Source organism: Cucurbita maxima, unplaced genomic scaffold, assembly GCF_002738345.1.
Source record: "Cucurbita maxima cultivar Rimu unplaced genomic scaffold, Cmax_1.0 Cma_Scf00010, whole genome shotgun sequence".
Taxonomy (NCBI): Eukaryota; Viridiplantae; Streptophyta; class Magnoliopsida; order Cucurbitales; family Cucurbitaceae; genus Cucurbita; species Cucurbita maxima.
In genome coordinates, this window is record NW_019272026.1 from 5,016,242 (window position 1) to 5,039,182 (window position 22,941).

General features: G+C 37.0%; 3 protein-coding genes across 8 annotated transcripts; 1 reads left to right on the forward strand and 2 right to left on the reverse strand.

The window, feature by feature from the left end:
• Positions 1-3,212: 3,212 nt before the first annotated feature.
• On the forward strand, positions 3,213-4,580 carry LOC111484971 (transcription factor TCP5-like). The gene is made up of 2 exons (XM_023131653.1): positions 3,213-3,280; positions 3,371-4,580. The coding sequence occupies exon 2, from the start codon at positions 3,440-3,442 to the stop codon at positions 4,382-4,384; it is 945 nt and encodes a 314-aa protein (XP_022987421.1). The 5' UTR covers positions 3,213-3,280; positions 3,371-3,439; the 3' UTR covers positions 4,385-4,580.
• A 1,554-nt stretch (positions 4,581-6,134) lies between these two features.
• Positions 6,135-12,455, reverse strand: LOC111484966. 5 transcript variants are annotated; one of them, XR_002718602.1, is made up of 9 exons: positions 12,270-12,447; positions 11,733-11,811; positions 9,536-11,019; positions 9,369-9,450; positions 9,138-9,204; positions 8,529-8,714; positions 8,363-8,423; positions 7,263-7,546; positions 6,135-6,689 (listed from the first exon to the last, which is right to left on the reverse strand). XR_002718602.1 is itself a non-coding variant. In XM_023131646.1 (8 exons), exons 3-8 carry the CDS (start codon positions 10,818-10,820, stop codon positions 6,667-6,669), a joined length of 1,704 nt encoding a protein of 567 aa, XP_022987414.1. In that variant the 5' UTR covers positions 10,821-11,019; positions 11,733-11,811; positions 12,270-12,448; the 3' UTR covers positions 6,135-6,666. The 5 variants fall into 5 exon arrangements, 4 of the variants coding, with proteins under 4 accessions (XP_022987414.1, XP_022987412.1, XP_022987411.1 ...); XM_023131646.1 differs by lacking the exon at positions 7,263-7,546 and having other exon boundaries at positions 12,270-12,448; XM_023131644.1 differs by having other exon boundaries at positions 6,156-7,546; positions 11,737-11,811.
• Positions 12,456-12,887: 432 nt separating this feature from the next.
• LOC111484965 lies at positions 12,888-22,537 on the reverse strand. Of its 2 annotated transcripts, XR_002718601.1 has the most exons (11): positions 22,399-22,537; positions 22,239-22,290; positions 20,199-21,675; positions 19,402-19,563; positions 18,605-18,712; positions 18,311-18,499; positions 17,848-18,268; positions 15,200-17,693; positions 14,329-14,640; positions 13,882-14,041; positions 12,888-13,526 (listed from the first exon to the last, which is right to left on the reverse strand). XR_002718601.1 is itself a non-coding variant. In XM_023131642.1 (9 exons), exons 3-9 carry the CDS (start codon positions 21,565-21,567, stop codon positions 14,611-14,613), a joined length of 4,773 nt encoding a protein of 1,590 aa, XP_022987410.1. In that variant the 5' UTR covers positions 21,568-21,675; positions 22,239-22,290; positions 22,399-22,537; the 3' UTR covers positions 14,080-14,610. The 2 variants fall into 2 exon arrangements, 1 of the variants encoding a protein (XP_022987410.1); XM_023131642.1 differs by lacking the exons at positions 12,888-13,526; positions 13,882-14,041 and having other exon boundaries at positions 14,080-14,640.
• Positions 22,538-22,941: the final 404 nt, after the last annotated feature.

Genomic DNA, 22,941 nt, shown 5'->3' on the forward strand with positions numbered 1-22,941 from the left:
TTTTAGTGTATATATATAAAGATAACCCATTTTTAAAAAAATACTAATGTTATTGGCTTCTCATTTACTTCTTTATAAACGTTTCAATTTAGCATCGATATGGTGGTGACGTACAGTGACGAGACAGTGACGAGACAGTGACTACGATGGAAGGAACTTAAATATTTAAATTTGGTTATAAAAGTGTAACATTCTGAAAAATTCAGGAACAAGTCAAAGCTAACTCAATCCAAAACTTAAAAGACTTAGTAGACACTTCATTCTCTTTGTTCTAAACTGCAATTTTGTTGGGAGTTCAATAATGTGTGGAACAGGAAATTTGAAGCCTCGAGAATTATATGGCTTAACTAATTTTGAAGCTACTTATCGTGTTTTTCTAATTCACAAATTTATTAAGCACGGAATTTAAAGCCCAAAATTTTATTCGACAAAAAAAAAAAAAAAAAAAAAAAANAGCCCAAAATTTTATTCAAAAAAAAAAAAAAAAAAAAAAAAATCAAATTTACATCTAATAAATCCACATTAATAATTAGTTTTTTATTTTATTTTTTCTTCTTCTTTGAAACAAAATCTAATATTTTTGGGCAATAGAATGCAGGAAAACCCTCCAAAAGTGCTTCCAGCAGAAGTTTGTGTGCTACTGATAATATATATATAGAGAGAGAGAGAGAGAAAGAAGAATGATAGGGGTAAGCATTATTATGATTCAGTCCACATTTATTTATTAGTTTATTGCATCAAACTGGGAGTCTTCCACTGCATAATTATTTAGAATATGATTCAAAGTTTTCAACTTTTTGTTGAAAGGAACCATTGTTGATACTCACACTGAAACCCTATCAATTAAGAGCCTCTGTCAGCTGGTAAAAGGGACCATTCATCTTAATGTTCTAATTAAATTTCATCAACTTTTCATTTTTATTCATAAATATGAAATAAATTCAAAAGGGTATTCATTATTTTATTCATTTTTTATTTTTAAAGTCCAATGGAGATGGAGATATAAACAAAGGGCTCAGCTTTTTGACTGTCTCTCCCAATTGTTGCATCTCCATTAATCTCTTCAATTATTTTGCTTTCAAATTCCCCATTTTGTCCAGTCCATCATACAGCTACTCAAAACAACATCTCTTCTCTTTCTCTCTCTAAAAAGCCATAGGAATGTCATCTTTTGAAGGGTTTAAGGTTTTTTCTTTTTCCTTCATGGCTCCCCATTTTGGTCGTGTCAACTTTGTGGTATACTCTTCAGCTGCATATTCATGGTGGGCTAAGCTTTTGGTTGCTGTACTTTTAGGGTTCGTTAGGCTTCGAGAACTCGAGTCGTGACTTAACTGACAAAATCTAGTTTGATCTACGTAGTCGTCTAAAAGATCAAATGTTTGAAGGTATATGCTCTCAACTAAGAGTGACTTCTAGATGTACTCGGGATTGTGTTCATTAGTTGAATGAGTGGTTAAAGGCATCTCTATATCTCTAAACGAGCCATATATGGTATGGTTTGGATTCACATGTCGTATTCGTGACGTTAACATTAAGATGCATGGTTGGAATAAGACGCGATTGAAAATTGAAAGATTGATAATAAATACAAAATTCAAGTTGTGCTGCTAAATCTTACTGCCACCATATCTCTATTGCATGCCTGTGGTCCTTTTTGGCATTGAGTTGGATGCCTTTAAATTAAAAGAACCTACATTGGTCCCTCATCTACTAAGTTTTGAGAGTTTCTATAGCTTTCTATCTTCTAATGCCTTACTCACCACACCTTTTGCTAAGGGAAAAAAACCCTAATTTTTCTTGCGTAAATCGAGTAGTTTATGCCATCTTGAAACCCTAATATCAATCTCGAGGGACAGTTCGATAACAATTTTACTTTTAGTTGGCTCGTTTTTACGTGACGTTTAAAATATTAGAGCTCAAAATTCAGAAGTGTTTTTAAAAAGTTGAATACTTGTTCAAAGAATTTGAAGAAACGAACCATTTTTTGAATTGAAAGAGAATTTTGAACGAAACCCATATTGAATTTTAACACAAAATCAAATCTTGGGAAAAATAATTGCAAAAAAATGAAAATTTTGTATGCTAAAAGGTAAGAACAATAATTAGGGTTCTTGATATTGAGTGTCTTTTCTTTTGTATATATAGGGCATGCATTCTTCAACTCATGATGTATTAAACAAATCAATAAAGCTGTTTGTAAATGCTGAAAAAGGCTACCCCTTTTACTTTCTTTCTTGGTTTAATTTTGAATGGTCCCCATAGGAACTTTGTATAATTTTTTAGTGATGAGTTAATATATTTATACCCTATACCAGTGGATAATTAATGAATCGAGTCGTAAAAATAGGAATAACTATTTAACCGTTCTACGGAGATTCTAAAATTTATATGCTTCTTAAAAACCATTAGATACAAACTCGAGATAATCGATTTCTCTTTCATATATCCAACAGTGCAAAACTATCAGTCACATAGTGACATCGTTCTCGAATCAATTCTCAAAAACTGGGGTGGATTTGTAGCCTTTTTGTAACAGCCTAGACCCACCCCTAGCAGATATTGTCCTTTTTGGGCTTCATCTCAAGACTTTAAAATGAGTATATTAGGGAGAAGGATAGAAAAAATAATCAATGGTCCTAAAGAGGGAAAGAAGTAGGAGTCTTTGTCTTTGTTTTCTCTCCCTCCCTTCTCCTTCAGGGCTCAGTGTCCTCGCTGTCACTCGTTCCTTTCTCCAATTGATGTGGGACCCCACCAAATCCACCCCCCTTCGGGACCCAGCGTCCTTGCTGGCACACCGCCTCGTGTCTTCCCCCCTTCAGGGAATAGCCTCCTTGCTGACTCATCACCCGGTGTCTGGCTCTAATATCATTTGTAACGGCCTAGACCAACCACTAACAGATATTCTCCTCTTTGGGCTTCCCATCAAGGCTTTAAAATGCGTATACTAGGGAGACGTTTCCACACCCTTATAAACAGTGTTTAGTTCTCCTCCTCAACTGACGTGGGATATCACACTTTTGGAGATACGCATTGAGAAGAGGAAACTCCTTCGTGCTCGGTCTATTTTGTTAACGTGTCGTTGAAAAAGCCCGTGCCACGTGGTCGAAAACACGCCTTACCTTTTCCTTTTCTATCCTTTGACATATAGGCAAGATGGGAGAGGTTAAATAAACTCCTGTAGGCATCTTCTTTGCTTTACCCATCACACTGTCATTTCTTGTGTCAAAGCTTTGATCTTTCTTCTTCAACCTCCTCTTGATTTCTGGTCACACCTTCAAATGTAAGTTCATCATTCCCTTGTTTTACATTTATACATGTTCTTATATTTCTTCAAGGCTTCCAACAACAACCCTAATTTTTTTTTTTTCAGATTTAATTTGATTTTTTTGAAGATTGATTGATTGATTCAAGAACAATGAAGAAACCATAAAATTCAAACATGTTGAGAAATTCAAAAGAAAAGGGTTTTGAATCAAAAGAAGAAGGAAAATATAGGTTCCCCAAGGCTCCAACAAGCTCTAGTCAATGGTCAGGGTTTAGAAACCCAAGAATTGTGAGAGTTTCTCGTTCATTTGGTGGCAAAGATAGACATAGCAAAGTTTGTACCATTAGGGGCTTGAGAGATAGAAGGATAAGGCTATCAGTCCCTACCGCCATTCAACTCTATGATCTTCAAGACAAGCTCAAACTTGGCCAACCTAGTAAGGTCATCGACTGGCTCCTCGACGTCACCAAGCTCGATATCGACAAGCTCCCACCGTTGCAGATCCCAACCGGGTTCTCTCCGTTTCACCAACAGATGTTTTTCCCTCCATATGATGATCAACATCATCATCATCATCATTCTTCTTCTTCTTCTTCCCAATTTTGTAACTCGCTCCCTCCGCCCTTCGCCGTCAACGTGAAAGGCGATTCTTCGTCGACGGCGGTTGAAAAAACGAAGATTTGGGATATGGATTTAGCGTTACAAGGAAAAGCTTCTTCATTAACTAAAGGGAAGTGGATTGATGGAAGTAGTAATCAACATGTAGAAGATTACAATTTTACACCTTACAATAGTTACAATTCTTCTCAATTTGGGAACAATAATGGAGTTTTTCCATCACAAATTGAGGCTCCAACAAGTTCATCTTCTGCTTCTGCACTCTTCTTTACTCCCTATGCTTCATATATTACCAACCCATTTGAAAGCCATATCCATTTCTTGAGCTCAAATTCCCATGCTTTGTCTAATCCCTTTGTGCCTTCAGCTCTTCACCCTTTTGCTTCACAGAACTTGAAACCCTTTTCAGCTGCAAGCTTCAACTTCAAGCAGCTTCTTCATGCAGCTGACGGTAATGGCGCCGACCGCTCCAACAAAGATGGGGCGGCTGGTGACTCATAGAACGGCCGAGGCAGATAAGGACAGAGCGAGGAAGGAAGGAGAGGAGAATTATGTATCCCTAGTGGTTCATCCTTAGAGGGAAAAGGTATTGTAAGCTATATTCAATTAGACATGCAATGTAATGTGTTAAGCGCTTTTGGATTCTTCAAAATACAAGTTAGAATGCAAGCTTTGTTGAGAAGAGCTTGTAGAATGTTATATATTAATTAATTAAATAGATTGTATGCAAGATTTACTCTTCTTCTTGAATGTTAGCTTTTATATGTTAGGTTAGTTAAGAGGGAGTCCCACCTTGGCTAATTAAGGGAATAGTCGAAGGTTTATAAGTAAGGAATACATCTCCATTGGTAGGTACGAGACATTTTAGAAAACTAAAAGCAAAGTCATGTACAGGTATGTGATTCCTAGCTTGGGTTTGAAAAAGAGAAGGATCTATAAACACATTTAGCATGTTTTTGGAAGGTTTCAATGGATCAAAAAGAAGAAATGGATTGAAACTGTGATGAACACAGAACAATATGATGGGTTAAGCTTGTGGAAAGGCTACTAGTTTGTTGATTTACAATCACTCAATGAATTTTTCCCGACACTTCGTTACTTTGTTGTAACAAACAAGGAAAAAACAACAGAGAATCATCTAAGATGAACAGTTGCAAACTGTAGAAGACAGTAAATAAGAGACGTATTCCTCATAAATATTGTAGGGACAGAGAAGGACCAAAAGGCAAAGCTTTGAAAACTGCAACATAATATTACCTTATATATATGTATATTGTAAAAATGGGAAGGCAGTGGAAGATTGTGCAGCAAGAAAAAGAAAGGAAGAAAAATGGGTAAGTTTAGAATGTGCAGTTTCTTCTTTATGAGATATGAGAATGAAAGATAATAATGTGTCTCACAGGCAACAACATTGGTCACAAGATCCAAGACAACACTGGAACACATAAATTAATCCTAAATACATATATGTTTTGTTGCATTCGACAAATCCCCTCTCCACTGTCACTGTCCCCATCATTTTTTTTCTTCTAAAAAATGAAAAAACATATATAAGTGGTCCTTCTCTATCACCTCTCTAGAGATAGGAAGAGAAGGAAGAAAAGAGCGAGCAAGGTATGAACGATTCTATGTTCAGGTTGATAAAAAAAAATGATATGTTCATGTGATTAACTTAACCTTTACCTTATAAATTAATTTTTTTTTTAATGGTTCTAGCTTTGTTTATAAATGAATTATGGTTAAATACGGTTCTCATCCATAAATAAGTGTTTATATTATGAAAGTCTAATGTTTAGAGAGGAAGAGAAAACAAGCACAATTTTCGAGAAGAAAAAAACGTCACCGACGACACCTCTCCTCTCGATCATTGCTTTAGCTGTGGCCTTAGGCTTTTGGTTTGCATGCTGTGGGAGGCATGGGGATTGATGCCTTTTCCCATCTCATTATTCAAATTTGTGTGACTACTCACTCGTTGTTTCCCACCTCTGCTGTGTGAAAGAACAAAAGATTCATCATTTAGTGTTTTATGTTAGGCATGTATTGTATTCTTTTAAAATGGCTGTATTTTGAACATATTTCTGTTCTGGCTCTTACAAAAAACAGCCCATATTTGTTGCAGGGGATCTCCTTTTTCTAACACAAGCAAAGAAAACTCAAAAGCTTCTCCCTTGAACTATGGCTTTTCCATTTGTGTACTCTGAAACAAGTAACAGTTAGAAGTGCAGAAAAAGCAGAAGTTCATGTTTCACTGTAAGAAAGCAAATATCAAGTATGAAAAAACAGTAAGAATGCAAGCAAACTAGCCATTGCCAATGCATACCATATGGTTATTTTGCCTCGCCAAGTATTTGACATCGATTGCTCGACATCTAACACAATATCATAAACGTTACCACGATAATCTGTCCAACTCCTTGATTGACGCATGCAGATTGCTTTTTGAGCCATCCTTGTCTTGGTCGAAGTGCATTCAAACTTCTTAGCTTGAAACTGTCCTATTTCATAACATTTGTTTCAAAATATTTTGCCCACTAAATAAGTATCTCATTTACAGCATCGAATATGAGCTTGGGATGTGAATTTTTTCCCTATTTGAAGAGAGGAAGCTCTTGCAGGGCTGAACCCTTCTTTTGATGGCAAGCCACCCACCTGGGTAATTGTGGTAGAAACCACAGAATCAATATTTCTTGGTATCATATGAAAAAGCCTGCAATGAGTTGGAATATTCAGGAATTCTTCACTTTTACATCAACAGAACAAATCAAATTCCTGCAGACGAGCTTCTATAATGTCTTGAACTCAAAACCTGAACAAAGAAATTTAAGAGCAAGAGATGGAAGTATAGCATATAAGTCAGATGGCTTTGTAGAGATAACCCATAAATCTAAAGATATGTGAGATAACCAAGCATTGCAGAGTTCAGATTTAATCTTCATAATCGTCAAAGTACATTGCAAAAGTGTCCTAAATGAATCAAACTACATCCTTGTCATAACATTGCGCTACGAATCTTCCATCCCCTTGTCAGAAATAGATTTCAGCTACCAGTAGTAAACGTTTCAAAAAATTACAAAATACAGTGCAATGTATTGGCTAGAGTAAACTGGATTTCTAGCTGTGTATCTCTAAATATTCTCTGTATGCTCGTAACCTACAACTACAAGAAAATATCCTTATGAAAAACGGTGAATATGTACTCACCGGATTAGTTTTCAAAATTTGCCACAAAGAAACATGAAACTAATGAAATGTGTAGAGGGGATAAAAGGCTCTTCTAATCTTGCAAGACAAGCAACGGTTAACCAAATATGGCAGCGGATGATGAACTACTATATAGCAAATAACCATGTGAACCAATCTTAAAAATATGGCCACGTACTTTGTGAGAACTAATCATCAGCATGTGGGAATCCTGTCACGGAAATGACTCCAGAGAATAAGAGCTACATATACTTGGAAGTTAGAACAGACTTCATACTAGAGCCAATGAACACCTAAATCATCGTCGTCCCTTCTCATTATTTATAATCCTACGGTAGAATTTCCAACATGGACTAGATTCGGAAATGGGTTTTTGACCAAATGGATTCCGTTCAACATATTTTTGAACATTTTCTGCAGTAGATAAACCCTCCAAATAAGTGCGAAGAACACCACCAGGTCCTGCGGAAGACTCAATGTTAAATAATACATTGGGAAAAGATTAACAGTAATAACCAAAGAAAAAAAAAAAAAAAAAACTGCGGTTACAGCAGGAACAAAAGATGGAATTTCCAAAGCCTGTAACGGATCCTTGGGACATTCATAATTGACCGCCCAGGATGGCTAAGAAACATTCAGGGGTCAGTATAGAGCAATTCCATTTCATAGAAAATCGATATTCATGCATATTTCAAAAATCATCTTAATTTTAATCTAAAAACAAATAAAATTTTCATCAAATGAAAAATATTTCATATGCATTTTAAAAGAATCTGTGACACTTGGAAGAGCATTTCTTTCAACACTTGGTGTAAGACGTTGTTACTATTCTATCTATACACTATTTGCAGTAGTTGGAAGAGCTTTTTGTAACCTCCGTGGTGAGCCCTTTTATCGTACATTTCATTTAATCAGTGACATTGTTTCTCAACAACAACAAGAACGGTGCAATTTCATCATAGATTTTGTGTAAATTTTTATGGTTGAAGAGAAACAACAAAATAATAAAAGTAAAAATTAAACAAAACATCTTACACTATTCTTCAAATGCATATTAAAGTGCAAGCATGCCCAGACGTTCTCAGCTACGTATATAAAACATCCTACACTATTCTTCAACTGTATATAACAATTCAACTAAAGCTTCAGCTTCTTATGCATGTGGCACAGTTTTTTTTTTTTTTTTTTTTTTTGGGGGGGGGGATAAGGAACCAAACTTTCATTTAGCAAGAATGAAAGCATATGATACAAGGGCATCACACGTGGCATGGTTCATACCTAATGATGTATCATCTCTGTCCTTGTACTGATACGTAGTAGGAAATATTGCAGTATTAGCCTGAAAATGATGACAAGCCAAGACAAACAAACTATTAATCAGCTTAAAAGAAATTGAAAGAGTTCATATCCTCGAATGAGGAAAGTGTAGAAGTTTTCAACTAACTGGATTCCGCAAGGCCTTGTATGGGGAATCATCCAACAGTAAAGTGTTTGATGCATCGAACTCCCCCTTTTTCCATGGAAGATTCGTTCCCAAATTTTCCCATATTTTTTTCAGTTCCTTCAAAACGAGGGGCTTCCTATTGTTCTCAATAGTGGTGAACCTTGTAGCTGTACAGTGCGATTGATCCTGTATCAACCATCTTAGCATTGTTATAGAAGAGCATGAAACTTGTAGGAGGGGAAATCCAGGTAATTGATTCAACCAAAAAAAAAAAGAAAGAATCAGTAGGTTACATAAATCCCTTGAATCTAGGTTGCTTCTACTTCATTTACCAAGCACCACAATTAACATTTAATGTTCTTACCTTGAATTTTCATATCAAAGCTCAAAATAAACACAACTTTAGTTTTAATCAGGTTATGCATATGCCAATTTCCAGTTAAAAAAAAATGTATTCCACCATTGCTAATTCAACATCGTTGGCAAGCAAATCAAGAAAAAATGGTTAAGAAGAATGTAAGCAAAGTTAACATGTAAAAGCAACCCGACAATTCCTTAGTAGCAAGGTGATGCATACTCCTACTTTTGTGGAAATATGACTTGGCTTACCCAGCAAAAAAGTAGCTTGTGTCTGGAATCTCTCATAAGAGACTTAACTAACATACTCAGGTTCTTCCTGCAGAAAATAACATGAGTAAGGATATGAATAGCATCAGGGCTAAGATTTTGAAGCTAAAGCCAAAATTAGACATGCACCAGAAAGAAAAACAACTGGAAATCATATTTAAAACTATTATAAGGGGAAACAGCAATCAATTAACCAGTTTTAGGTTGAACTACCGGGTTCTCGATGACCATATCCCCACTTCAAATCTCTCAAAACAAAAGCTTAGAAAGTCGTCACAGAAGGGCCTCTTAAACACTGAAAAAAGAAATAATATAGCCAAGTAAATATGAGTTTGATGTTCATTAACACTAAGGCCACATCTAGATGTGTTTTCTTTCACCTGCTTTACGTGATATTACAAAGTCCGGAGTGTATCCACGTGGACAATATGGAACAAAATCTACGAGTAGTCCATTTACATCAAGTATGAGAAGATTTTTCTTTGTAAAACCAGTTGCACTGTTGTTACCATTTGTTGCATCACAAGACAAAAAACGAGGAATCTTTTTCTTTAAGGTTTCTTCTCTCTCCTTCACATTTGATGTAATTACACCCACAGAGCAGTCGACTGACATTTCTTCCGCCACAACCTTTTTAACTATCTTGGTGGTGGTAGATTGCTCATGCAAACTAGTTGCATGCACTTCATTTAAACAGTTGAATGCAGCATCTTTATTATTGTCTTCCACTTCAGAATTCAAACTTCCTTCAAAGGAACCTGCAAACTTTCTCCTTCTTTGACCTCTTTTTCTCACTCTTCTTCTTTTGCCACGGGTATCATCACTGTTTGATTGAGCAAAACAATGCTTAGTCTCTAAGCAGTCATCAGGTATTTTAATCATGGTAGCATTTTCAAAATCCTTGGACCTATGAGGATCTGCAATAACCATAGAGATTTCCTTCGTATTTGCAGACAACTCTGTTTTTTCACTAATTGAGCAGTCAACTGATTCTTCCAACAAAGCCCCATTCGTAACCTCTTCTGTTACAAAATTTTTAAGGTGGTCATTTGTCTCCTCTTCATGAGGGTGGTTCAATAGAGAAACTTTCTTTTCGTCCTCCACATTGGTTTCCAAATTTTTTTTAGGGGACTCTAAGGACCTTCCCTTTCCACGACGACGCTTTCTTTTCCTTATCCTTTGGGTTTTGATATGGCTTGAAGGAGTTGAATGACCTACAGTCTCTGTATTCTCATCATCTCGTTTAACCATATTAGTACCTTTCCCATCTGGATCCTCGGGAACTAAAGAATTTTCCTTTCCATCTGCTGAATAAACATCTGCATTTGGGGAAGTAGATGCTTCATCATCTTCTTTAAGAACTTCAACGTTCAATAGGGTCAAGACGGACATTCCAGATGCTTCTCCACATTGTAAATCATAGTGCTTCTTCTCATTCTTTTCCCCTAGTATATTTACTTCAAAATGAGATTGTCCTATTTCTGGCTTCATGTTTAAACACATTTTTTTTGGAGATTCTTGAGAAACATTATTTTCTGTTGAAGCATCATTTTCATCAGGATCACAACCTCGGTGACCACCTCTAGTGGCGTTACCCCTCCTTCTTTTCTTTCTTTTCCTTTTCTTTTCCAAACAAGCTTTTGCATTACAAACAGCCATTTCCATCACCTGCTCTAATCTACAGTAGTGTAATTTCACAGATAAAATTAACTTCAAAGGAAAAATATGAACACTCCTAGAAACCCCGACATTCTCAGTCAGGGGTCTTCCTAGAATCTGTCTTCTTCAAAGCTTAAGACTAATGAGCTTGTGAAGGTATATGGTATTAGTAATTCCAGAATCCCATCCTTTGATTCCTTGTAAACTTCAGTAGCAGCAACAAAAAGAAAAGAAAAAAACATACGAAAAAAATCCAATAAGCTTTATGAGATATAAGTCCAGCTTTTCAATTGAAAATTGAAATAGTTCTACATGTACTAATGAAGAAAACAGGAAAGACTTCAAAACATGTGATACATGGACAAAAGCATATTGTATAAAAATGGATCCACAAGTTACAAGCTCCCAAAGATTCATGTGCATGACGGATATTTTTTTGACTCCTTTGGGTTTATGAGGCATCAAGCCCATTTTGTTTCATTTCATCAATGAATTACATTTGTAATAAAAAGAAAACTATTCCAATAGTGTAAAACACATCTTAAATGGAAAAACTCAAGTTTTCTCTGCCCTTGAGTAAGCCACATATAGTTTTCATAGAAAACAGAGGGAAGCATGGAACAAATGAATTTTCCAAAAGAAAAATGGAAGTTCTCATAACAACTAATATGAGGTGAAATGGCAATGCAATCTGACATAAAAAACTCAGAACTGCTTTTTCTTACCATCTCAAAAGCCATCTCAAAAGTATATCGAGAGAAGCCAACATTATTAGTAAAATGAAAATCCTACCTTAGAAGATAAAGTCACGTACAGTGTACACTACCATGAAAACACTACAAATATAGAAAGATAATGCACTCGAGGCATCCGGATAATGTAAAATTCAAAGAAGTAGCCTAAATGAATAAGTTATACCTACGTGCATCAGATGTTCTGAATTTAAGTCGTTAACTGCCAATTATTCTGCATGTCTCAATGTCCTTGTGCGCATGTCCTTCACATTTTCAATACACAGTATTATCAACTATTTTTCAGACTCAATAATAGACTAAAGAAACCAAATCGAAAGTTTTTTTCTCCAAAATGAAGACGACTAATTCTTAGATGTTGTAGAGCACGATCATGTCTCAGCTCTACCATCGACACCAAACCAAATCAACAATATAAAAGTATTCGAACCGTGCATATAATAGAATTCCTCTCACGCAACTGAAAAGTAGGTCATTGCGATAAAGACAAGAATAAACATTAAGAACGGGGAGAAGAATGCCAGTACTCGGTAGCAGAGTTCAACATCAAAAGGCGGCTAAATTATCGATTCGTTCATCATTAATCACTAAACGAACATTTTTCCAGATTCAGCTAATGAACCGCGCTTGTCGAAGTGATACATAGCGACAATAAGAGCAAAAACAAAAATGGAAAACGAAGGTCAGAGAAGATAAAAGTAACCTTGAGAAGCCGAAGGTCGTCAGGATCTGAAAGAAGCGCAGAGAAATACTTATGAACTTGTAAAAGAAGAAGAAGAAAAGAAGTGATGTAAGCATAAAGCAGAGATTATGTAAAAGTAGAAGTTGAACTCCCGCGAGCCGCCCCGCCTCCACACTTTTTTCATCGTAGGTTGCGAGCTTGAGATTTACCGGGTTTATGCGGTGTCCCTGGATAAAGATAATCCGGTCCGGTTTCGTTAAATTCTCCTGAAGGTTGTACTATCCGAGTCACCAAACATCCTTTGGAGTGAGATTTATTTTATTTATGTATATTTTATAAATAACTTTGGAACATTTATTTAACTAACTCTCAAAGATTTATGTTGAACTTAATACATTACAAGACAAATATAAATGTATCAATAACTAAGTTTCTTATCATCGTTTAAAAAATTGGAGTTTCTTTCAAAATTCTACAAAACATGGATAAAAATGTAGAGTAAAAATATGAAGAATCATTAGAAATTTAGTTACAAATTGATGCTAAAAGCTCAGATGTTGAGAAGCCATATAAATAATATTTATAAAAGTTTGTTTCTCAAATATTACAATAAATCCACCCTTTTTAAGGTAGAATTTATCTAAATCATCAAACTATGCTCATACACGTTAGAAAAAGAAATGAATCAGGTGGTACAACATAAAAGGAATTCCTCCAAACTATTGGTTCTTCACAATCCAAGTGAATCCTATTCCCTCTTCAACCAAAATTAAGTTACAACACATTTTGCTGGCAGAACCCATCTTAGAAACACCAAGAAGCAAGATCCTAGAGCCTTTGATGTCAGCAATCGGGTTCCGACTAGAGGAAACTCTATCACTTCATGACTAAACACGGTCCGAAAACGTGTGTCGTGTCGTGCCGTGTCGTAACTTGAGTGTCTTGTGGCTCTAAGAACAAGGTAAATCTTTGAGAATCGTCATCCTTCAGTTCAAGGGAAAAGGAAGCTCAACAGTCAAACTTGTATCTCAAACTGTCAAAGGCAAAAAATGGAACAGCCTGACCCAAGCAGTCCTCTCTGGCTTGACATTAACACGTTCAACTGCCAATATTGTCCTCTCTAGCTTGTCTTCCAGAAAACAGAAAGCCAGGTTTGGATAAAACAGGGCAGTCAAATTCCATCCACAGAGGCCATAAGTCTATTTAAGTTCAGGATTCTCCAGCTACAAGACCAAAATCGAAGAGTAACGAACTCGGTGGCTGGTCTATCCTGTTTCCCTAGCATAGTCAAAATGTTGCAGATAAAAGAATAAGGACCACAAAGCAAAGCTCAACATCAAGCTTTCTGAAAACAATGCCCAAAATCTAATCTATTTCGCAAGAAGTTAGCACAAACTCATCTATTTTTCGGTGCTCATCTCGAAAAGTTATTAAAATTGTGAAACAACTTGTCATTTAGAAGCTCAACAGTGGACATTTCTTGTTATTGTTAACACAAGGTATATACAGACATGACCTACACTTGACCCAAAACTTTGAACATACATACTCATCCTACTGAAGTAATGGTCTACAGTAAGTACAAAAGCAAACGTGTTTCAGTACTAATACAATTTGCTCCTCCTAAACATACCTTATACCATTAAACTCGTCCGCAAAATGCAACTCTAAAGAAGTCAATGGTCATTAAATGGTTGAGGGATGATGCAATGTTCCTCAATAGGTCGTTAAACCAGAAGCATGAACAGAGTTTTCATAAAGCTCAAAGTAATATCACATCACTTAGTTGTTTCCTGCAGTAAACCCAAGGACAAAGGATAAGTAGTATTCATTTAACACGATCAAAATCTAAAGCAAATTTTAATAAATCCCTTGAAGAAACAAGTTCCTAGCTAACTCACCAAATTAACACTTCTCTAATGTGTTTGCAAACAAACTACAGTATTTTCTATAACTTATACAACTTAAAAAAAGGAAAATTCCACACCAACCATTTGCAAACATTTACTGCATCAACAATTGTATATCTAGAAAGTACAAAAAGGCTACTAAATATTTTACAGGAAAACAAATTACATACATGTTATTTTGCTGCAACCTCAGGAATTAATGAGAATCATATGCTAAAGAACTTATGTCATGATGCTCAGCATATTGCAAGCTTCATCAATTCTCCAGCATCCACAGGACCATGACCTCTGACCGACATTTCAACCAACACCGTGGAACTATCACCTATCCATCCCTTGCAGATGTCCAAGATGAATGCATAATTCCTGATATCCACCCAACAAGGAGAGAAACAACCATAATAATGTTGCTTTCATAGTCCAACACATTGGGATGCAGACTTCATCATGTTCTATGCCTTAACGTACTTGTCAACATAACCCTGCATATGGTACAAGGACAAATATTAATGCTAGAAATATGGATCAAATAATCCAAGAGCAGCAGAACTCCTCTCCAATGGGCACAAATAATAAAAAGGCCATAATTTGTTGCCGTGTTAATATAACATTTTTGGAAATTAACTTTAGCCATCTACCGATCACGTTTTCTGAAAATAATCAAGTAAAACCTAATACATTCATACATGAAAAACTAATTCATCGAAGTTTGTTTTTACTTATTGTTAAAGATTGAAGTAGTCAAAGGGGAACAAGTTCCTGAGGCTAAATTGTTTATCTTTTTGCTATAAAGATAATGAAAATGTTCGAGAAAAAATATGCTTCATGAGATTCAAAGTTCACCAAGAAGGTGCTATAGTAGTTTGTTACTGTTTTTCCTTCTCAATTTCAAACGTTAGCCAACAAATTGTAATCAATAATTTATCTATTGACGAAAGATTTTTCATAGCTTCAAGAGGCAAATGGAATTGTAAACGAATTGACTGTATACTTATAAGTACCATAATCCTTTAATTCTTTTAAGAGAGAAAGGGATCTCACCATAACAAGCTTTGTCAGTTTTCGTTGTGATGAATCAATGTATCGATTTATCTTTGCTTGAGACTTGGGTATTTGATGACTCTTCATAGCTCCAGATACCTTGTCAACAGTCTTCTTGACAATTGTCTTAAAAGCTTCCTTGCTCATATTGCCCTGCCGCCATGATGGTTTTAAAATTTCCTTAACAAAATCGGCAATAGCAATCCTGAAAAGCTTCAGTGACCTGGAACCTTTGGACTTCTTGCTCTTCTCTGAGGACTTAACCTGATCAATTTCGATTTCTCCTGATAAATTTTCTTCGTCGTCAAGGTCATTCTCAACAGCACCAGCCTCTGCATCTTCTGTCTCTCCAAATTCATCATTCTCCAGAGTAGTAGTTGAAGCCACAGCGGCAACTTCTGTATGCTTGTTCTCCTCCACATATAGTAATTTATGGGAACTACCAAGGCTTGTCATCGTATAAGATTCCCTTTCTTTTTCCAGCTTCTGACCACAATCAGATTTCTTGGATATAGGTAATGATGGCTCAATGCTGTCAAAGAGTGGATCATACTGATCACCACCTGTACTGGGCAAGACTTTCCCCAAAGGTTTGGTGGAATTTGGTGAAGTAGTTGTCTGCCTCGTTCCAACATAATTAGCACCTTGCCCATCAACGTGAACATTGCTCACATTGAAAGTAGAACTACGTATATCACCACTAGGTGCATCATTTCCAAAGTTCAAAATGTTAGATCCGAAGCTGGAGCTAAGTGGCTTCTCAAAAGTAGATGCATAAGGATTATGGTAAGAGGTAATTCCCAAACCCCCTAAATCAGGAAGCAAAGATGAATGGTTCCTGCTTAGAGGATCGGGATAATTTCGAAACATACTACCAATCTGGCTTGGTTCACGGAACAAACTATCATGTGCAGGTTGTGAGGTGTACAATGGCTGTTGAAACCGTGAATAAGGATGCAACTGTGAAAATGAACTTTGAAATTCACTAGGAGGAAATTTGTCACCAGAAGATTGCATTATATTTGCATTTGTAAAGAGCACAGAATGATCATTAAAGTTGCGGTGAGGAAAAAAACTTGAACAATTTGTCTCCACAGAAGTCCGCCCAAAGTTTTCTTCATTCTGAAAGCTTGGGAATCCAAAAGGTTGACTAGGTTGATTGTTTGCAACTGGTGCAATTGGTCTAACTTCATCCATGTGCATTGGGGCTCGATAAGGCTCTTGAACTGGGGACTCACCGAGCTTAGAATGAGAATGCAACTCCAATGGCTGGGATTTCTTAACAGACTGAGAACCCAGATCACTTCCTTGAGACAAATGACTCTGATGAAATTGCATTGGCATACCATCTTTGGTAGTTACAGGAGTCAATGTTGAATCATACAATGGTTTCGGAGGCAGTAAAGAGGTACTGTGATAATGAGATGGTTGAATGGATACCAAATCTTGATGAGGATGAAAACCTCCTGGTAGTGAAGATTTAGAAGGAAAGGAAACGTTTTGTGACACAAAATTATAAGGGGCAGGCACTGGAACCTCAGCACTAGCTACACGTGAAATTATGAGAGGTGGCGGAGGAGGCAGTTCTCTAAGAGAATGGGCATCATCAATAGCACAAACTGGAGCAGTAGCAGATAATGGTTTCGGTACTGGAGATTGTGATAAAATTTGTGAGGTCAAAGGTAGCTGACTAGCAGAACTGGTATCAAAATGTGGTTTAATTGATGAAGTTTTATCCAGAACATGTTCACATTCAGGAGCTTTATTCGCGGTTACTGCAGTTACTTGATCAGGTAACAAATTGGAGACAGAGGAACCATCCATCTGGTATGAGAGGTCATTGGCGGTTTGAAGCTCTGCAACAAACATGCTGGATTGCTGAGCCAAAGAATTCTCTACACAAGTCAGCATGCTTGTGGAAATATCATCAGGGAATTTCTCAGCAGCAGAGGTCGTAACTGAACATTGCTCATAAGACTTCTCTGCTTCTTGAACATTATCATTAACATGAATGTGGACAGCCTCAACTGGTACTGAATAAATTAATTCTTCTTGAATTATGCCAATTCTATCTCTAGAACTTTGACATTTAGTTACAAATGAATCCGGATCTCCAGTAGGTCTATCTGTCTTCCATTCACGAGTATTGCCTTTTGGGGACTCATTAGGTGGGATGCACTCCTGACTCTCGATTTTAATATGCCCAAGATCTGATACTTCCCTAGACATGTTCATAGTGTCCTCTCTTATCTTTATATTCTTGGAAGTTGGGTGATAATCTAGATGTTTGCTCCTATGGAATCTTGATCCATCGTTCTTGTGGGGCTCATGGTGCTCATATCGACAAGATGCTCCTCTATAGCACCTACCTCGCTGAAAGTCGAAGCATTTTCCTATCATACCCTTGTCTCGTCTCATATTCTCATGACTAAACTGACTTGAACGCCTGATGACAGGAGACCTGCTTCTGCCTCTTTGGTTACGAGGAGACCAACTGAAACAATAGAAGAGTAAAATTTGGATTAAAATGAAATAAGTGCATGTCTAATTTGATGTTTATGCTAGATTGTTCCTTAACAACATTGAATAAATTAACTCACAGTTTAACTTTTAAGCAACAGTATATACATGTGAAAAGAAATTGTTACCTGCGAGAACGGCTTCGCCTCTCCCTTCTTCTCCGTGGACTCCTTCGCCCCCTTCTTCTATCAACAGGAGAACGACTTTCACTACTATTTCTAGCTCTTCTATTCCTATGTCTCCTTGTATAGTGTGAATCATCTGAATCACTATCACTGTCACCTTCTCTGACTAATCTCCCAAATTCATCTATTTTTACAGGAGATGATCCCAACTTCTTATGTTCAGCATCATTTTCTTTTTGTAACTTGTCAGTATCTTGGGGAACAGCAATACTACGACCATTCATTGCATTCAAAGACTTGGAACCAGAGCTGGTACCAATTTGATTCTGTTGGTTATTGTAACTCTGTTCATTCCCTGTCTTCCTGACATTTGCCTCATTAGCATCAAAAACCTGTTTTGGTGATTCTGAGAGAAACTGAGCACCAGATTCAGGCATGGAGGATTCACAAGGTAGAACATAGCTCCGTTGAACCTGGCAAAAACCTTTTGATCCAAGAATAGTCAAATTATCAGTGTCTTTGTTGGAAGTCTTAGAATAAGCTGGAGTTGAAGATGAGGTAGCAACAAAATGGACATCTTTATGATGTAGTTCCTCATCACTTTCTGAATTTTCATCGGAAGCATAGTCCTGTATAAGTCTAAATGGGCTGCCGCCTGTAATAAGGACAGTAGGGTGATCAGAAATAATGGCTGAAGAAGCTGCTACTTCACCAGCTAAGTCATTTTGAAAGCAGGTAATAGAACTCCCAAAATTTTTACCTGGAGGCTGTTCAGTAACTCCAGTAGTACTTCTGACATGGCTGTGAACTTGGCAAGCTGCAATGCTGACAGATTTTTCATGGTCCAGCAGAAGTTTTGGCCCTCCATCTTAAAATAGAATTATAGAAACTTATTAAACATACATAACTGAGGATGAAAAGGTCGTAGTTCAATTACAACAAGAGAAAATACCAAAAGCAAAACAAACTTCATAAAGAATCCACAAATCAAAAACCTTGAAGGAACTATCACGTATTGTGAAATTAATGCAACTTTGTAGAACTAGGATAACAGATCAGAGACAATGGGTGTACTTACGTGACCACATCAGACAAACTGCAAAGTTCCTACTAATTAGTTTAATTCTCTTGTTCAAATACTATGCTTGATATCCAAATCACAACTTTAATAAGTTGAAATTGGGTGTATTTACATTGAAACATTGAAACATTGACATTGTTCATTTTTCAACATAAAGAAAACATAACTCTTATTTAATAAGCAGACAGTCCTTGGAGATGTCAAACCTCGTATCTATCACCCGTAGTGGATCCCTACCAAGAAGAAGAAAAGATTCTCTGTCTTGGCATGCATTTTCGTAAGAGATGCAGCAAGAACTCTTATTTTATTATTCAGTGTTCATTTAAGACGTAAAACAATGTTTTCTTATATTTTCCTTCAAATAAGAAACAATCATTTTTCTTCACAATAATATGCAAAGCACCATGACATCACAAAGCAAAATCTGCCATGCATGAATCCATTGAACATAAAACAAAAAAACGACAAGAGCATACCTTCATCTATCTTCTCCTTTTCCAGGCTGCAGCTTCTGAAAACATCAGGTTCTTGTAACTGATCCTTTGCATCATGCTCTTCTTTTCTCGATTTGCACTCGTAACTTTGAATTGGAAATGAGTGACTAGTTTCCTCTCCTATATCAGCTATAGTAATGTCATCTTGAAGCCACCAGTAGTAAACCACCGAACAAAAAGAGGGAAAAGTTCAGTATTTCAGTTGCTAAAAGGTACTCTATTAAGCATTAACAGAGCTCTTGGTACGAGTAAACATAGTCACATCCATTTCCCACAAAATTATTTTGATCTCCTGACTGAACAAAATTTTCACTCAAAATTCAACCAGAAAACCAAATCATCAACTTAAGGTGGAGATATTTTCTTCACAGGAAACTGAAACTCTTAAGACAGAAGCACAGATAAATAGACAAAAAGAAATATACAAGGATAAGACATTGTACTTCAAGGGATTAGAAAATGGATTTCAATAATGACTAAAATCAAAACAGCCAGCAAAGATTACAAAAGGTGCTCCTGAATTGAATGAATGGTGCGTTTAAAACCAAAGCATCTGAGTTGTATGCTTCATGAAACAAAAGTATCATAATATTTTGAACTGATGAATATAGTAGTAAGCTTTTAGAACCCTGCAATCTGCAGAAAGTTGAATGGCTTCGTATATTTTACCATGGTTGTCTCTAAGTTAATGAGCGCTTACGGTCAAAGCTCCTGCTGGTGCATGTTAAAGAAAAACAAAGTCACTGCATGGGAAGAGATTTATCAACACTAAGACTAACCTTCCATCTCCATGTCAGAGTTTGCAGGTGAAATGGATGCCGCTGACAATGTCAAATTCTCAGATTGTGGTTCAATTCTTGAAGATCTCAATGGAGATTTTTCTTTTATTGCTATATTTTTGGAAGCCAAACTATATGTCATCTTCATCCACAGGAAATACTTGTGGCCGACTGCAGATTCACTTCCTGGTTCACCACCAAATAAAAATCCAAACTCTGGATTCCCAAATTCCTTTTGGCGAGTTGTGTCTTCAAAAATGGAACCGTTATTGGCAATGAACTTGCATAATACTTCTATCTTCTTGACAATTCTATCATCTTTTGGCTTAGGTGGAGGTGGAGGAAGAACCTTCACAAAATTTTTATCTGACAATATCTCATTGTCCACATTAGAAACCATCATGAGGCCATTACCAACTTGTGAGTTTCTAAGTTCGTCATGCATGGGCACATTATCCCCTAAATGACTGGGAGGTGCGCATCCTTGATCAATTTCAGAGGGTTCCAAGTCTTTACTGTAATGAACGGTAGAACTAGGATCTAATTCAGACCGGCAAGCCAAGTTGGAAGAATCTGGGTCTGGAATTGAAGAAGAGGACGAGGTGGGAGGAGGGGGAGAAGGTGGAATAGGTGGAGGAGAGGATGGTGGTGGAGGAGAAGCCATTGCAAGCAAATGAGATCTTCCAAGATTTGATTGCATGACTCCTCCAAAAGAAGAGGGAGTAGGAAAATTGGATGTTGTTGGGAGTTGTGGAATCGAGGGAAAGACCTGCAAGCCACCTTGTTGCAATGGTGGATGAATTCGTGCATGAGGAGGTGGTGGTGGTGGATGAATTCGAGCATGAAGAGGACCTACGGTAGAAGGCTGCGGAGGCCGTAATAAATTTGAATTGGGAGCATGAGGAGGTGGTGATGGTGGTGGTAGTGGTGGTGGTGGTAGTGGTGGCGGCGGAGGCAGGACATGATGCATGTTCTGAACTCCCGAGTGTGAAAGTTGTAAATTCTGCTGAGCACTTGAGTTAAATAGAGAAACTTGTGTGCTTCCATGGACTGGTGGAAACGTATGAAAATATGCTGGACGGATATTTGTAATCCCACCAGGCCGTACTTGAATGGATGGACCCTGACAGTGGGGAGGTGGTGGACCATGGGAACCCGGCTGAGATAGATGTAGAGAATGCGCGGCCTGAGGTGGGGGGGCAGGTGTTTGTTGAGTTATAGGACGTGATGGGATTGGAGGGCCTGGTTGACCATATGAGGTAGGAGGAGGAGGCGGAGGAGGTGCTACAGCACGCTGTTGGTATGCGGGTGGCCATGGTTTCTGAGGACCCTGCCCGAACGGAGAAGCATAATTTGCTTGACCATACATCTCAAATCCTGTAAAACTAGAATTTGACTCCAGTACAATGGTGAATTGTGTTAAAAGAACCACAACGGCACACGCACATTCTTCAGCTCAAGCCACCGATAAAGCATCCTGTCAAGCAAGAAAGCAGTAGCAAAGTACATAAGTTGAAACTTCAAAAAAAATTCATACACATAGCAAACTCATCCAAAACCCAATTTTGTTCCATGGCATCATGAATGCATCCAGTGAGGAAGCACAGCTATGGACATCCAGACATGGGATTCATTGATGGCAGTAAAAGCTTAAAAGTAATATAAGTAGATGTAAGTAACTCTATTCTTCACTTTGAGCTTCCCAATTATCATCAATTATGACCATAACTCTCCATTACCCTGTTAAGTATTATAATGATAACTGATATCAAGGGAACATATTACCTCCGACTGGAAACAGAACAGTATAAAGCTATAATGTATCGCCCACACATTTCTCTTTTACATAACACAGAATAAAAAACATAAAAACACTTCAATTCATACAAGCCCATCAACCAGTATACAGTAAGAATTGCAAAGCTAAAATACCGCCAAACGACACACGAGTGGAAGTCAAGAGACCAAAAACGAATCAAACTAAGGCTGGAGGAAAATCAACGCAACCTAGTGACAATAAACAAGCTCAGAACCACTCACCGCATCAACTGAGATTCAAAATTGAGGCTACGGTCGCGGAATTCCGAAAGTCCTGAGATTAAAACAACAAAAAACCCACGATTAGGGTGTTGAAACTCGAAAGAGTATTAGGGTTTTGGGACGAAAACAGAGTAAAAGAGCGGGAAGTGGTGGCTCCAACCCAACAAGAGGCGGCAAATGAAAGGCTTCTCTATCTGGTCCTTTCACAGCCTAACAGAAGAGATTCCATTCCTATCTCCACCTTCCCTCCCCGTTACAATCAAGCATAAGATTAAAGAAACAGTTCGCATTCCTCGCCAACAAAAGGATGTAAACTTTGATTAACAATAAATACATATATATTTTAATTATCTAAGTTAAATTATTTAATAACATATATTAAAAATATATTTTTTTTCTCTCGATAGAGCGAGTATGTATATAATAAATATTTCTTTTTTTTACAATAAATAATATCTTATCAAAAGCCTTAGTATATGATCATACACAGCTTATTCGTTAAAAGTTTTTACGAGATGTGGTTAAGAAATGAAGGATATGTCCCCATTCCAAACGTCACTATTTATACTACAAGCATGAAACCCAAAGTAAAATTTTCAATGTGGCCGAAGTTTAAAAGATTGTTGAAATGTAATCGAGCCGATCCAAACCATCCAATCGAATCAAACCGAAAGGAAATAAAATTATGTCACAAGGCATAATA

Coding starts and splice junctions, on each gene's coding strand:
- LOC111484971 (XM_023131653.1), top strand. CDS start 3,440: ATGTTGAGAAATTCAAAAGAAAAGGGTTTTGAATCAAAAGAAGAAGGA.
- LOC111484966 (XM_023131645.1), bottom strand. CDS start 10,820: ATGGAAATGGCTGTTTGTAATGCAAAAGCTTGTTTGGAAAAGAAAAGG. Junction 9,205..9,368: donor ATATGGTCATCGAGAACCCG/GTAGTTCAACCT, acceptor TATTTTCTGCAG/GAAGAACCTGAGTATGTTAG. Junction 7,547..8,362: donor CAGAGATGATACATCATTAG/GTATGAACCATG, acceptor AGTCTTCCGCAG/GACCTGGTGGTGTTCTTCGC.
- LOC111484965 (XM_023131642.1), bottom strand. CDS start 21,567: ATGTATGGTCAAGCAAATTATGCTTCTCCGTTCGGGCAGGGTCCTCAG. Junction 17,694..17,847: donor AGGCGAAGCCGTTCTCGCAG/GTAACAATTTCT, acceptor CTATTGTTTCAG/TTGGTCTCCTCGTAACCAAA. Junction 14,641..15,199: donor AACTGACAAAGCTTGTTATG/GTGAGATCCCTT, acceptor TACCATATGCAG/GGTTATGTTGACAAGTACGT.